The 13183-nt window shown below is 47.2% G+C and overlaps 1 protein-coding gene across 4 annotated transcripts in view; it reads right to left on the bottom strand.

The window, feature by feature from the left end:
• Positions 1-13183, bottom strand: part of DCLRE1A (DNA cross-link repair 1A) — a 132982-nt gene that overhangs the window by 118409 nt on the left and 1390 nt on the right. For all 4 annotated transcript variants that reach the window (XM_056528983.1, XM_056528984.1, XM_056528985.1 and 1 more), the window contains exons 2-5: positions 10524-10923; positions 5671-6810; positions 2338-2471; positions 157-275 (exon numbers count right to left, since the gene is read on the bottom strand). In XM_056528983.1, the coding sequence (XP_056384958.1) occupies positions 157-275; positions 2338-2471; positions 5671-6810; positions 10524-10914 (1784 nt within the window). In that variant the 5' untranslated portion in view covers positions 10915-10923. The remainder of the gene's footprint in view (positions 1-156; positions 276-2337; positions 2472-5670; positions 6811-10523; positions 10924-13183) is intronic.

The raw sequence follows: 13183 nt of genomic DNA, 5'->3' as shown, positions 1-13183 counted from the left end.
AGTCACATGTACAGTATTCTGCGCAGGATTTCAAGCCGTGTTCAGTCATTCAGTTTACATTGAACTCTGCGCAGAATACTGTATGTGTGAATAGACCATTAAAGGGAAGATGTGAGAAGACAGTTTACTGCGGCTCCATCCACAGAGGATACGTACTGGTTGGCGTCCAGCAGCACCACTCGGACACCATTCACTAGGCACTCCGTGTACATGGGTAAGCAGTTAATGAATTCCTTTTCTACTCGCAGCTTATTCTGCACCAGGTTCCCTGTGATCTGAAAGAGACAAGAGCAACGACTGTCAAACTGCACATCCATATCCTGCACACAATACAAACGTATTAGGGCTGCACGATATGGGGAAAATGTGCGATTGCGATATGATATAATAATAAAAAAAAAAAAAAAGCCGAAATCCCCCCCCCCCCCCCATTTCACATCTATCCACCCATTTTATGCCCACCGCCTATTTCACATCTCCCCCTTGTCACATTCTCCTCCCCCCTTGTCACACTCTCCTCCTCCCCCCCCCCCCCCCCGGTCACATTTTCCTCCCCCTTGTCACATCCCCCCCCCCCCCCCCCGCCACTTTCTTTTATTATTGCACTGCAGCATGGGTTTCCCGGGCGGATTTCAAATCTTCCGCGGGACCCGGGAAACCTAGTGTATTACTGCAGTACAAGACCTCTCCCCATCAGCCAATCACCGGCTTGACACGTGACACCACTGCGGCCAGTGATTGGCTGAAAAAGGGAAAGGACACCTCGGAGCGCACAGAGACGAATCTGCAGGGACCGGGACTAAGTAGGCAGAAGTTTATTTTTTTTTCTCCCCCGGCGCCCTTAGCTCAGTGTTTTTCTAGCCTCCAGCTGTTGTGAAACTACTACTCCCAGCATGCCCGGACAGCCTTTGCCGGTCCGGGCATGCTAAGAGTTGGAGTTTTGCAACAACTGGAGGCACTCTGGTTGGGAAAATATGACTTTGTATTTAAATTAGTTTTTACCTGCTCTGGCCGGCCCCCTCCACGGGAGCCAGCCCAAGCAGATAATCACATGTTTTCCCGATTCGATTGCTTTTGCGATATATCATGCAGCCCTAAGATGTACCGTATTTTTCGTCCTATAGGACGCACCGGCGTATAAGACGCACCCAATTTATAGGTGCAAAATCTAAAAAAAATATAAAGATTTTGAACCCAATAGTGGTCTTCAACCTGCGGACCTCCAGATGTTGCAAAACTACAACTCCCAGCATGCCCGGACAGCCGTTGGCTGTCCGGGCATGCTGGGAGTTGTAGTTTCGCAACATCTGGAGGTCCGCAGATTGAAGACCACTGCATAGGAGGTAATACACACGTGTCCCCACCGCTCCGGACCCGCCACCGCTGCCCTGGATGTCGCTCCATCGCTGTCACCGTGTCCCCGTCGCTTCGGAACGTCTCTGCTGCCAGCCGGGTATCCTCGCTCTCCGTCGCCGCCATCACGTCGTTACGCACGCGACGACGAGGAAGGAGAGCGCCGGCCATACAGGGGATCCCTGAACGGAGAAGACACCGAGGAGGCAGGTAAGGTCCCTCCCGGTGTCCTGTAAGCACTAACCCGGCTATTCAGTCGGGCTGTTCGGGACCGCCACGGTGAAATCACGGCGGTCCCGAACAGCTCAACTGAACAGCCGGGTTAGTGTCACTTTCCCTTCAGACGCGGCGGTCAACTTTGATCGCCGCGTCTGAAGGGTTAATACAGGGCATCACCGCGATCGGTGATGTCCTGTATTAGCTGCGGGTCCCGGCCGTTGATGGCTGCAGGGACCGCCGCGACAGGGGTGTATTCGCCGTTTAAGACGCACCGACTTTTTCCCCCCAGTTTTGGGGAAGAAAAAGTGCGTCTTATACGGTGAAAAATACGGTATATAGAAGGTACAGAGACTGCAGTTACACGCAGACCCTGTAGGAGCCGCCACAGGCCAACAGACACAGGTGGGAGGCAGAGGGGTGATGCAAGATCACGATATCTGCACAATAGTATAATTGCAGCCAAAGCCATCCAACTATTTATACCAGTTTTTTCCAACTAGGGTGCCTCCAGCTGTTGCAAAACTACAACTCCCAGCATGACCGGACAGCCAAAGGCTGTCCGGGCATGCTGGGAGTTGTAGTTTTGCAACAGCTGGAGGCACCCTAGTTGGAAAACACTGGTCCATTGCATAGGGTAAATATTGGTCAGTTTGTCTAATAGTCACCCTATCTAATAGAGCGAATTCACAAGGCGCAGATTTGCCGCAGAAAAATTTGTGCGGATTTTCAGGTTTTCAGAAATTTTTGGACAAGTGGTCCCCTTACCTTGCTGCAATAGATTGGGAAGCGAAATTTTTTTGTGAGGCCGCCGTAGTGATCGGAATGGAAGTGCGTGAGGAAATACGCAGAGCAGCCTTCTATCTGGCCGTACTGGAACGCGTCCACAGCAAAGCCGGTGCCTTTTGGGAATGCAAGAAAACAAGAGACGTTAGTTACATAGAGAACGGTGAAAAAAATCTACATCAGTGACACCTGGCTGCCGTCTAAAGTAAAGGCAACGTACAATAGGGCTTTTAACTCTGATCCAGTAGATGGCGCTCTTATTACAATCCATCGCAGGGCTATAAGCATTAGACATATTGTGAAAATAAGTTAAACTCAACAGGGTGTTCTCCTGGGTTGCAAAAGTCTGGCAAAGTTGGGCCCCTTCCGTCCAAACCAACACCCCTGAGCTCACTTATAAACACCCAGTGTCTTTAGATTGACAGGTAAAAGCTTAAAGATGTCACCTTACATGGTTGGAAGAACAATTCTCCCGCTGCCCCTAGTGATGAGCTGCGCAGGGCAAAAGCACAGATCAGTTTGATGCTGCCAGGATAAGATTAGAACAATGCACATGCTTTGCCCTTAAAGGGGTACTTCTGTTAAAAAAAAAATCTTGATCCCTCCAGTACTTAGCTGCTGCATGCTCCACAGGAGGTTGTGTAGTTCTTTTCTAGTCTGACCACAGTGCTCTCTGCTGACACCTCTGTCCATTTTAGGAACTGTCCAGAGCAGGAGAGGTTTGCTATGGGGATTTGCTCCTACTCTGGACAGTTCCTGACATGGACAGAGGTGTCAGCAGAGAGCACTGTGGTCAGACAGAAAGGAAATTACAAAAGAAAAGAACTTCCTGTGGAGCATACAGAAGCTGATAGGTACTGGAAGGATTAAAGGGGTACTCAACACCCCTAGACATCTTATCCCCTATCCAAAAGGATAGGAGATAAGATGTCAGATCGCCGGATCCCGCTGCTGGGGACCCCCGGGATCTTGGCTGCTGCACCCACCTGTACGGCTTCGACCTCACACTGGCAACGCTGGAGGCTTCGGATCCCGACCACAATGGCGGATGAGTCACGACTCCGCCCCGTGTGACGTCACGCCCCTCCCATAGACTTGCATTCAGGGGGCGGAGCGTGAAGACATTATGACTTAATTTGCATAATATTTCACACCCTTCTCCCAGCATCGCATTGTTAGAGCAGCACCTACTGAATCAGGATTCAAGCTGCTGACAGATCCCATATAGAAGACTGGTTCATTCTATGGAATTTCCAAACATAATTTGGTTTTGAAATTCCATTCAGAAATTACGATGCAGGCAATTGGATTCCGCTGCACAGTGTACGCCGCAGAGTTTTCCAGGCAGGAAATCCCCTGGAAAAATTCTGCCACTTGTTCAATGTTCTTACGAAATCCGCTCCGCAGACATGTGTCTAGGGTAATGGCAATGTCTGCGCGGTCCTAGCGCTGACTGATTCAGTCAGTGATGGAAGACGCTGCCCACAATCGGAATCTCCGGACAGAGATTCCGCATTGTGAACCTGGCCAAAGGGTGAAGAACTTCTTGGAAGCACAAAAGAGGAAAGAATCTGCTGCCTCCTACATAATGTTCTCACTTCTGCTTCTGGAGTCTTATTAGCAAACGCCAGATAAAAAAAAAAAATTATAAAATTTTTTTTTATAATATTTAAAGCTCTCTTCACACGTAACAGATGTTACGCAGAAATTTTAGGCGACTGAAAATCCATTGTATACATGTATGGGGCTGCTTCTTAAGAGTTTGCATCAATTTTAGCAAGTCCCATTTAGATTCATTTAGGTTTTGCAACAAAATCTGCAGCATGTGAACAGAGACTAACTGCTTAGGCTGGTGAATCCCCTTCACACACTGCAGTTTTAGCGGATCTGTCACCTACAGGTTTCCCTTACACACAGCAGAGAAGATCAGTCCCTGATGTCGAGAAAACCTCTGCACCATTACATCAAATATGTATGAAGAAAACAAAAATGGATCACAACGTCAGGCTAGGATTACGCCGTGTTACAGGTGTCTGGCACAAGTAATGGTCGCATTCTGGCAAATACTGTGGCGGTCAGCAGTGGGTGTTATTTATTTTAAAGGGGTACTCCAGCCCCAAGACATCTTATCCCCTATCCAAAAGGATAGGGGATAAGATGTCTGATTGCGGGGGTCCGGCTGCTGGGGACCCCCGCAATCTAGCATGCAGCACCCAACTGTAAGCACTGCAGGAAGCGCTGAGGCTCTCAGTGTTATGCCTCCCGACCACAGGGACGGAGTATCGTGCGACGTCACCCCCCCCCCCATCCCCTCAATGCAAGTCTATGGGAGTGACGGCCGTCACGCCCCCTCCCATAGACTTGCATTGAGGGGGCGGGCGTGACGTCACGATACTCCGTCCCCGTGGTCAGAAGGCATAACACAGAGCCTCAGCGCTTCCTGCAGTGCTTACAGGTGGGTGCTGCATGCTAGATTGCAGGGATCCCCCGCGATCAGACATCTTATCCCCTATCCTTTGGATAGGGGATAAGATGTCTTGGGACCGGAGTACCCCTTTAACAACAGAAACTACATCACCTAGTGACTCTTCAGGCAGCTTACGGCTGGTACACGCTGCTCTCAGACAAAATATATGACTGCATCCTGTCATATAGGATAAATCATTAACTACTGTACAAGAAAAAATAAAAAAACTTTTTTGGACTTCCTATAGAGCAAATTTGGGAAAAGTACAACGCACAGAGAAATAGATCTAGGCTGGCACTACTGATCCCTGTGAACAAAACACGAGTCCAGGAAGCATACAATCCAGGTCTGCATTCACATTTCGCTTTTGCAATACGGTTCCCGTATCAGGTTTTATATAAAAAAAAATTTATAAAATCAAAGTTGTGTTTGTACGGGTTGTATCTGGTTTTTCACCCGGACAAAAAAAACGTAGTAGACTATGCAATACGTACACAACCGGATGCTAAGTTTGGCATACTGTTTTTAGTGACCGGTCTATACATACGGTTTGCAGTACACTGAAACTGGATACGAGAACAGTATTGCAAAATCGACATGTGAATGCAGCCTAAGGCTAGCGGAATCTTTTTTTTATTTTTTTATTTTTTCCACTTATGTTGCCTACATTTGGGAAAATGCCAGAAGTTTCAACAGATTTGCAACAAATATACCCAAAAAGCTGTGTAAATACAATGATAAACTCTCCCCAGTGTGTTCTGAGCCTAAGAGATGAGGACAGGTGGATGTTTTATAATCATTACAAAACAGGAAAAAAAAATCTGCAACGTGAAGTCAAATCCACTGACCTGGGATCTTCTTGTAGAATGGACATTGCTTCTTCCCCTTCCCCTCAGTGGTGGAGTTTTGCCCGAACCTCCTTCCACCTCTCTTCTGGGTTCCTGTAGCCGCCGGCTCTGGGATCCCATTAATATTCTCTGTGACTCTACCAGCATCGCTGAGAGAACCCATCGCCTTCCTCTTCCCAGGTCGCTTCTCACCCTGCGACACGACTGCATTGGGGCTCTGGGGTTTTAATGGCGCCTTCACCTTGGCTGGCTGGGTCAACGCTTTAGGCTTCAGTCCAAAGAACACCCCAATGTCCGTTTGCTTCATGGCTTTGGATGACTGCACAGACGACATCTCCTGAGAGCCCTGTGATAATCTTACCTGTGTGGTTGACAATGGTCGAGGGATCTGAGAGTTCACTGGAGAAGTTGTGTTTCCTTCTGTCTTAATAGAGACTACATGGGGCAGATCAGAGGAGAGGTCAGCCGCACCCTCCGGATAAGGCCACTCACTAATATCACACACAGGTGTGCTGCATTCAGACCAATAATCAGCCTCCATCTTTTCTTCACCACCATCATCACCGGGATGGCCCATGGATTGCTCATTTTTGATACTGCACTGTGAGCGGAAATCTAAGGCTTTAATGTTGTTTAGAGAAGATCTTCTGGGAAGGGAGGTCTTTTCTGGGGTTTTTAGGTCACGTTCTTCTTCACTAAACAGCTCTTGGTCACTGACTAGAGGGGAGTAGGAGATGGCAGCATCATGTATCTCAGTGTCCTGTTGGGGGTCACACGTGGTGGCAGTGACATGAGTGGGATTTTCCTGGGATAAGGAAAAGAAGCTCTGAGACGACTTGGATGGTGACGAGAGCCACATGTCCAGAGGAGACTTCGTCACCGACTGCTGGGAGCTGGAGGGAGACTGAGACTTGGGCACCTTCAGCTTAGTTGTCTTTTTCGTGGTTGAAGTGTTGGATTTTGTGGGACTGAAACCATTGGAAATACTTGATGAAGCAGCTTTGGGTAAAGCCGGATCGGGGGTAGAGGGCAGAGAAAACAAGTATTGATCCCCGGCCCGGCTCTGTGCCAAAAGGAAATGGGAGAAGCGCTTGTAGTGGGAAGGAAAAGTCGACGAGCAGCGTAAACCGTCCGGACATTCTGCAAAACAAATCAAAGAATCAACAAGTCGTTCACTTGAAGATCGGTCTAAATAAGGCTCAGTCCACACTGCGGTAGGGCTTCCAGCAGACAAATCAGTCGCCATCTCTCTGAGAACAGTATACCGGCATGTGCTGTGGTAGGGAGCAACAGGCTCAATTTATTTCAATGGCCCAAACTGATTCACTTAGTGATTCTATTCATGCCATGTATGCTATTTCAACGCGACAACACAGCAGACCACGCTTTTGAGTCTGGTTAAAATGGTGCATATGGCGTGAACAGTGTCACTAGATAACTTAGTTCTGGTCACTGGAATTAATGAAAATGTCTTCAAATCAACTGGTGCCAGAAAGTTCTACAGATTTGTAAATTACTTTTAATAAGAATCTCAAACCTCCCAGTACTTATCAGCTGCTGTATTCTCAAGAGGAAGTTGTGTTGTTCTCTCCAGTCTGACCACAGTGCTCTCTGCTGCCCCCTCTGTCCATGTCAGGAACTATCGGTATCAGTAGAGGTTTTCTATAGGGATCTGCTCCTGCACTAGACAGTACCTAAGATGGACAGAGGTGTCAGCAGAGAGCACTGTGGTCAGACTGGAAAGAACTACACAACTTCCTGTGGAGCATACAGCAGCTAGGTACTGGGAGGTTTGAGATTCTTATTAGAAGTAATTTACAAATCTGTAGAACTTTCCGGCACAAAGTGATTTTAAAAATTTTTTTTTTCCCCCCTCCGGAGTACCCCTTTAAAGATTTCTATAAGATATGGCTAGGTGGCTTTGACCCCTGTGCTAAGGGGACAGATTCTGTATCAAAATACACAGAGAAAAGGTGGGCCCCCCCCCCCCCCAACTGCAGCACCCAACAAATCTCTTGTCAATGGTGTTTGGTACTGCAATGATGGGGCAATCTTTGTTCTGCTGATAAGTGGGGGTTGGTTCTAGAATTTGGTTGATCAATGTTAGATGCCAATAAAACCCCTTCTTGGAATCTCCGCTGCAGTTCACTTGACTTTAATGGGGTCTGCTGCAGATTTTCTTTGGTGGCTTAAAGGTGAGCTCCAAAGGAAAACATTTTTATTTTTTTTTTTTTAACCCCTTAAGCCCATTTGGACCTTAAGGACTAAGACAATTTATTTTTTTGGTTTCGTTTTTTCCTCCTCCCCTTCAAAAAATCATAACTCTTTTATATTTTCATCCACAGACTAGTATGAGGGCTTGTTTTTTGCGCGACCAGTTGTCCGCTGTAATGCCATCGCTCACTTTACCATAAAATGTATGGCGCAACCAAAAAAATACTATTTGTGTGGGGAAATTAAAAAGAAAACCGCAATTAGTACGTTTAAAATCCCCCTATTTTGAAGACCTATAACTTTTTCATTTTTCCGTATAAGCGGTGGTATGAGGGCTCAATTTTTGCGCCGTGATCTGTACTTTTTATTAATAGCATATTTGCTTATACAAAACTTTTATTACATTTTTTATGAATTTTTTTTTTTTTGGAATAAAATGTTGTAAAAAGCAGCTATTTTGGACTTTTTTTTTTACGTTCACGCCGTTCACCGTACGGGATCATTTACATATTATTTTAATAGTTTGGATATTTACGCACGCAGCGATACCAAATATGTATATAAAATTCATTATTTTTTACACTTTTTGGGGGTAAAATAGGGAAAATGGGACAATTTACGTTTTTATTGGGGGAGGGGGTTTTTCGATTTTTTTTTTTTTTTTTTACTTTTATTTTTACACTCTTATAGTCCCCATAGGGGACTATTTATAGCAACCATTCGATTGCTAATGCTGTTCAGTGCTATGTATAGGACATAGCACTGATCAGTGTTATCGGTCATCTTCTGCTCTGGTCTGCGGGAAGACAGCGGAGGCAGGTGAGGGGACCTCCGTCTGCCGTGCAGGATGATCGGATCGCGCTGTGGGCGATCCGATCATCCTGTTAAGTGACCGCGATGCTGCAGATGCCATGATCTGTATTGATCACGGCATTTGAGGAGTTAATGGCGGGTCCCTGGCTGCGATCCACAGCCGGGACCTGCCGTGCCTGATGCGGGCATCGCTCCGATGCCCGCGGTTATGCTCAGGACGTAAATGTACATCCTGGTGCGTTAAGTACCACATCATCAGGACATACATTTACGTCCTGCGTCGTTAAGGGGTTAAACCAACTGGTGCCAGAAAGTTAAACAGATTTGGAAATTACTTCTATTAAAAAATCTTAACCCTTCCAGTACTTATCAGCTGCTGTAAGTTCCAGAGGAAGTTATTTTCTTTTTTAATTTCCTTTCTGTGTGACCACAGTGCTCTCTGCTGACACCTCTGTCCCTTTTAGGAACTGTCCAGTTCTGGACAGTTCCTGACATGGACAGAGGTGTCAGCAGAGAGCACTGTGGTCAGATAGAGATAAATCAAAAAGAAATGAACTTCCTATGGAACATACAACAGCTGATAAGTACTGGAAGGGTTAAGATTTTCAAATGGAAGTAATTTACAAATCTGTTTAACTTTCTGGTACCAGGTGTTTAAAAAAAATAAAAATAAATAAAAAAGTTTTCCAGTGGAACGTACCCTATGGGGGTTCTCCTACCAACACTTATCATGGGGCATTCATCATTGTAGATGTAAGTGAAGCATTTTTATACACATTTTGTGTGTGTGCTGGTAATGTGTAGGAGAACCAAATTTATTAAATACATCTTGTGCAGGTCACATTTTCTGAAATTTCACTCTTCACATACACCAAAAAGCTAAGCTAAGTCTGGGCTGGTGTAGTTTAGAGACTTTTTTGCGCCTTTGTGCCTTTTTTTTTTTTTTTTTTTTTTTTATAAAACCCATCCATATTCATGTGTGTTGCCAAAATCAGTGGATTGCAACTCAAAATCAGCAGAAATGTGTAAACTAAAAGGCGCAAGAAGGGCACAAAAAAGGACTCTTGCGCCAAAATTGCACCAAATATAGACGGGAAAATAAGTGTAAACACAATGATAATTGCCGGCCATCATGTATCCCCAGTATAGGTGATAAGTGTCTGATCCTGTATTTCCCATCCAGGGTGCCTCCAGTTGTTGAATACATCAACTCCCAGCATTCCCAGACAGCCTTTGGCTGTTTGAGCATGCTGAGAGTCGTAGTTTTGCAACAGCTGGGGGCACCCTGGTTGGGAAACACTGGCCTGATCAGTGTGGCTCCAATCCCTGGGATCCCCCTCTGATCATGAAAACACTATTTTCTTCAGGCCCATAGAGCTGAATGGAGCAGCAGCACGAATGTTTGACTGTCATTCCTAGAGATGAGCGAACTTACAGTAAATTCGATCTGTCACGAACTTCTCGGCTCGGCAGTTGATGTCTTTTCCTGCATAAATTAGTTCAGCTTTCCGGTGCTCCGGTGGGCTGGAAAAGGTGGATACAGTCCTAGGAGACTCTTTCCTAGGACTGTATCCACCTTTTCCAGCCCACCGGAGCACCGGAAAGCTGAACTAATTTATGCAGGATAAGTCATCAACTGCCGAGCGGAGAAGTTTGTGACGAATCGAATTTACTGTAAGTTCGCTCATCTCTAGTCATTCCAATCAGCCAGGGAGACATGGCCTCTCCATTAAGATCTTTGGGGGTTGCGTTGATCCATTTCCACTGATCAGACAGGTGATAAGCGCCATTGGTGGGAAAGCCCTTTTTAAATGGCAGTCCATTACCTGTCTGTGCGGTTGTCGTTGCGTCCAGGCATTCGCTCACGTGCCATCGCGGACTCTGGACTAATAATGTAGAGAATGGCATCTGGCAGCTGGGACAATGGCCGCTGTGTCTGTTTTGGGGGGTCACGGGACTCGGGGTCTTCACGCTCTCAGCTCTTTTTCTTTTTGGCGTAGATGGCGGCTCCTCCTGAGAGCCTGGTCTCGGCACTGGTTGGGGTGAGGTGAGGGCCGGGGTGTTCTTAGTCTTCCTGGGTGCATTTCGCTTCTTCTTCCCCCTCCCTTTCACCTGCACCCCTGATATTCTCGCCCGGTCCTGACATCCTGCGTTATCCTCTGTTTTGCGCTTCCGGATGGATTTATAGCCCCAGATATTATCTTCATTGTCTGACATTGTTTAATGCTGAAAAAAAGAGAGAAGAAAATGAAAAACGTTCAGGATTAGAAAGGATACCGGATAAAAGAATGGTGTCTACCGTGCACAGAAAAGGGTCTCCCTATATACAGAATATAGGTAAAGGAGGACCCCGACCTCCCACTGATCTTGTAGTTATCATCTAAGGCTACATTCACACTGCCGGTTGTCTCCAGCAGGGTGAAGTCCGTTATTTTAGGATCAAGAATAACTGGGGAAAAAAAATAATACTTGCACCGTCTTTTTCTCCGGCTTTTCTCTCCGACAATAATGGCGCCCAAAGGACCCCATTGACTATAATAGGTCCGATCGGGACCCATTATTGGCCGTTATGACCCATCAAATTTACTGCTGTCAAACCGCTGAAAAAAAATAAAAATAAAATAAGTTTTCCATCCGTATTTGACGGGTCATACTAACCTGTGCTTAGGGCAGTGTTTCCCAACCAGGGTGCCTCCAGGTGTTGCAAAACTACAACTCCCAGTATGCCCGGACAGCCTTCGGCTGTCCGGGCATGCTGAGAGTTGTAGTTTTGCAACAGCTGGAGGCCTCCTGGTTGTAGTTTTACAAAACTACTAGAGATGAGCGAACTTACAATAAATTTGATTCGTCACGAACTTCTCGGCTCGGCAGTTGATGACTGATCCTGCGTAAATTAGTTCCGCTTTCCGGTGCTCCCGTGGGCTGGAAAAGGTGGATACAGTCCTAGGAAAGAGTCTCCTAGGACTGTATCCACCTTTTCCAGCCCACCGGAGCACCGGAAAGCTGAACTAATTTATGCAGGATAAGTCATCAACTGCCGAGCCGAGAAGTTCGTGACGAATCGAATTTACTGTAAGTTTGCTCATCTCTAAAAACTACAACTCTCAGTATGCCTGGACCACCTGAGAGATGTAGTTTTTCAACAGCTGGAGGCAAGATGATATGGAAATACTGCCTTGGGGATAACTTTTGATGGAGGGACACCCCTTTAGGCCATGTTCACATCGATGAACAGTCGATGAAACCCCAAATGGTTTGGTAGTTAATGCCTATACTGTGCTTAGGGTAATGTTTCCCAACCAGGGTACCTCCAGCTGTTGCAAAACTACAACTACCAGCATGCCCAGACATCTAAAAGGCTGTAGATGAGAGGAGAGGAATAACTGACACACAAGGAAGATGAGGGGACAGCAATAACTGTGACACACAGAGGGGAGATGAGGGGACAGCAATAACTGTGACACACAGGGGGGAGATGAGGGGACAGCAATAACTGTGACACACAGAGGGGAGATGAGGGGACAGCAATAACTGTGACACACAGGGGGGAGATGAGGGGACAGCAATAACTGTGACACACAGAGGGGAGATGAGGGGACAGCAATAACTGTGACACACAGGGGGGAGATGAGGGGACAGCAATAACTGTGACACACGGGGGAGATGAGGGGACAGCAATAACTGTGACACACTGGGGGGAGATGAGGGGACAGCAATAACTGTGACACACAGGGAAGATGAGGGGACAGCAATAACTGTGACACACTGGGGGAGAGATGAGGGGACAGCAATAACTGTGACACACGGGGGGGAAGATGAGGGGACAGCAATAACTGTGACACACTGGGGGGGAGATGAGGGGACAGCAATAACTGTGACACACGGGGGGGAGATGAGGGGACAGCAATAACTGTGACACACAGGGGGGAGATGAGGGGACAGCAATAACTGACACACGGGGGGGGGAGATGAGGGGACAGCAATAACTGTGACACACAGAGGGGAGATGAGGGGACAGCAATAACTGCGACACACAGGGAAGATGAGGGGACAGCAATAACTGACACACAGGGGGGAGATGAGGGCACAGCAATAACTGACACACAGGGAAGATGAGGGGGACAGCAATAACTGTGACACACTGGGGGGAGATGAGGGGACAGCAATAACTGTGACACACAGGGAAGTTGAGGGGACAGCAATAACTGTGACACACTGGGGGGGGAGATGAGGGGACAGCAATAACTGACACACCGGGGGGAGATGAGGGGACAGCAATAACTGTGACACACAGGGGGAGATGAGGGGACAGCAATAACTGTGACACACGGGGGGGAGATGAGGGGACAGCAATAACTGACACACGGGGGGAAATGAGGGGACAGCAATAACTGTGACACACAGAGGGGAGATGAGGGGACAGCAATAACTGTGACACACGGGGGGGGGGGAGATGAGGGGACAGCAATAACTGTGACACACGGGG

The sequence above is a fragment of the Hyla sarda genome, chromosome 7 (genome assembly GCF_029499605.1).
Source record: "Hyla sarda isolate aHylSar1 chromosome 7, aHylSar1.hap1, whole genome shotgun sequence".
NCBI lineage: Eukaryota > Metazoa > Chordata > Amphibia > Anura > Hylidae > Hyla > Hyla sarda.
Note: the sequence above shows the minus strand (reverse complement) of the source record. Positions and strands in the feature narration are given on the sequence as shown.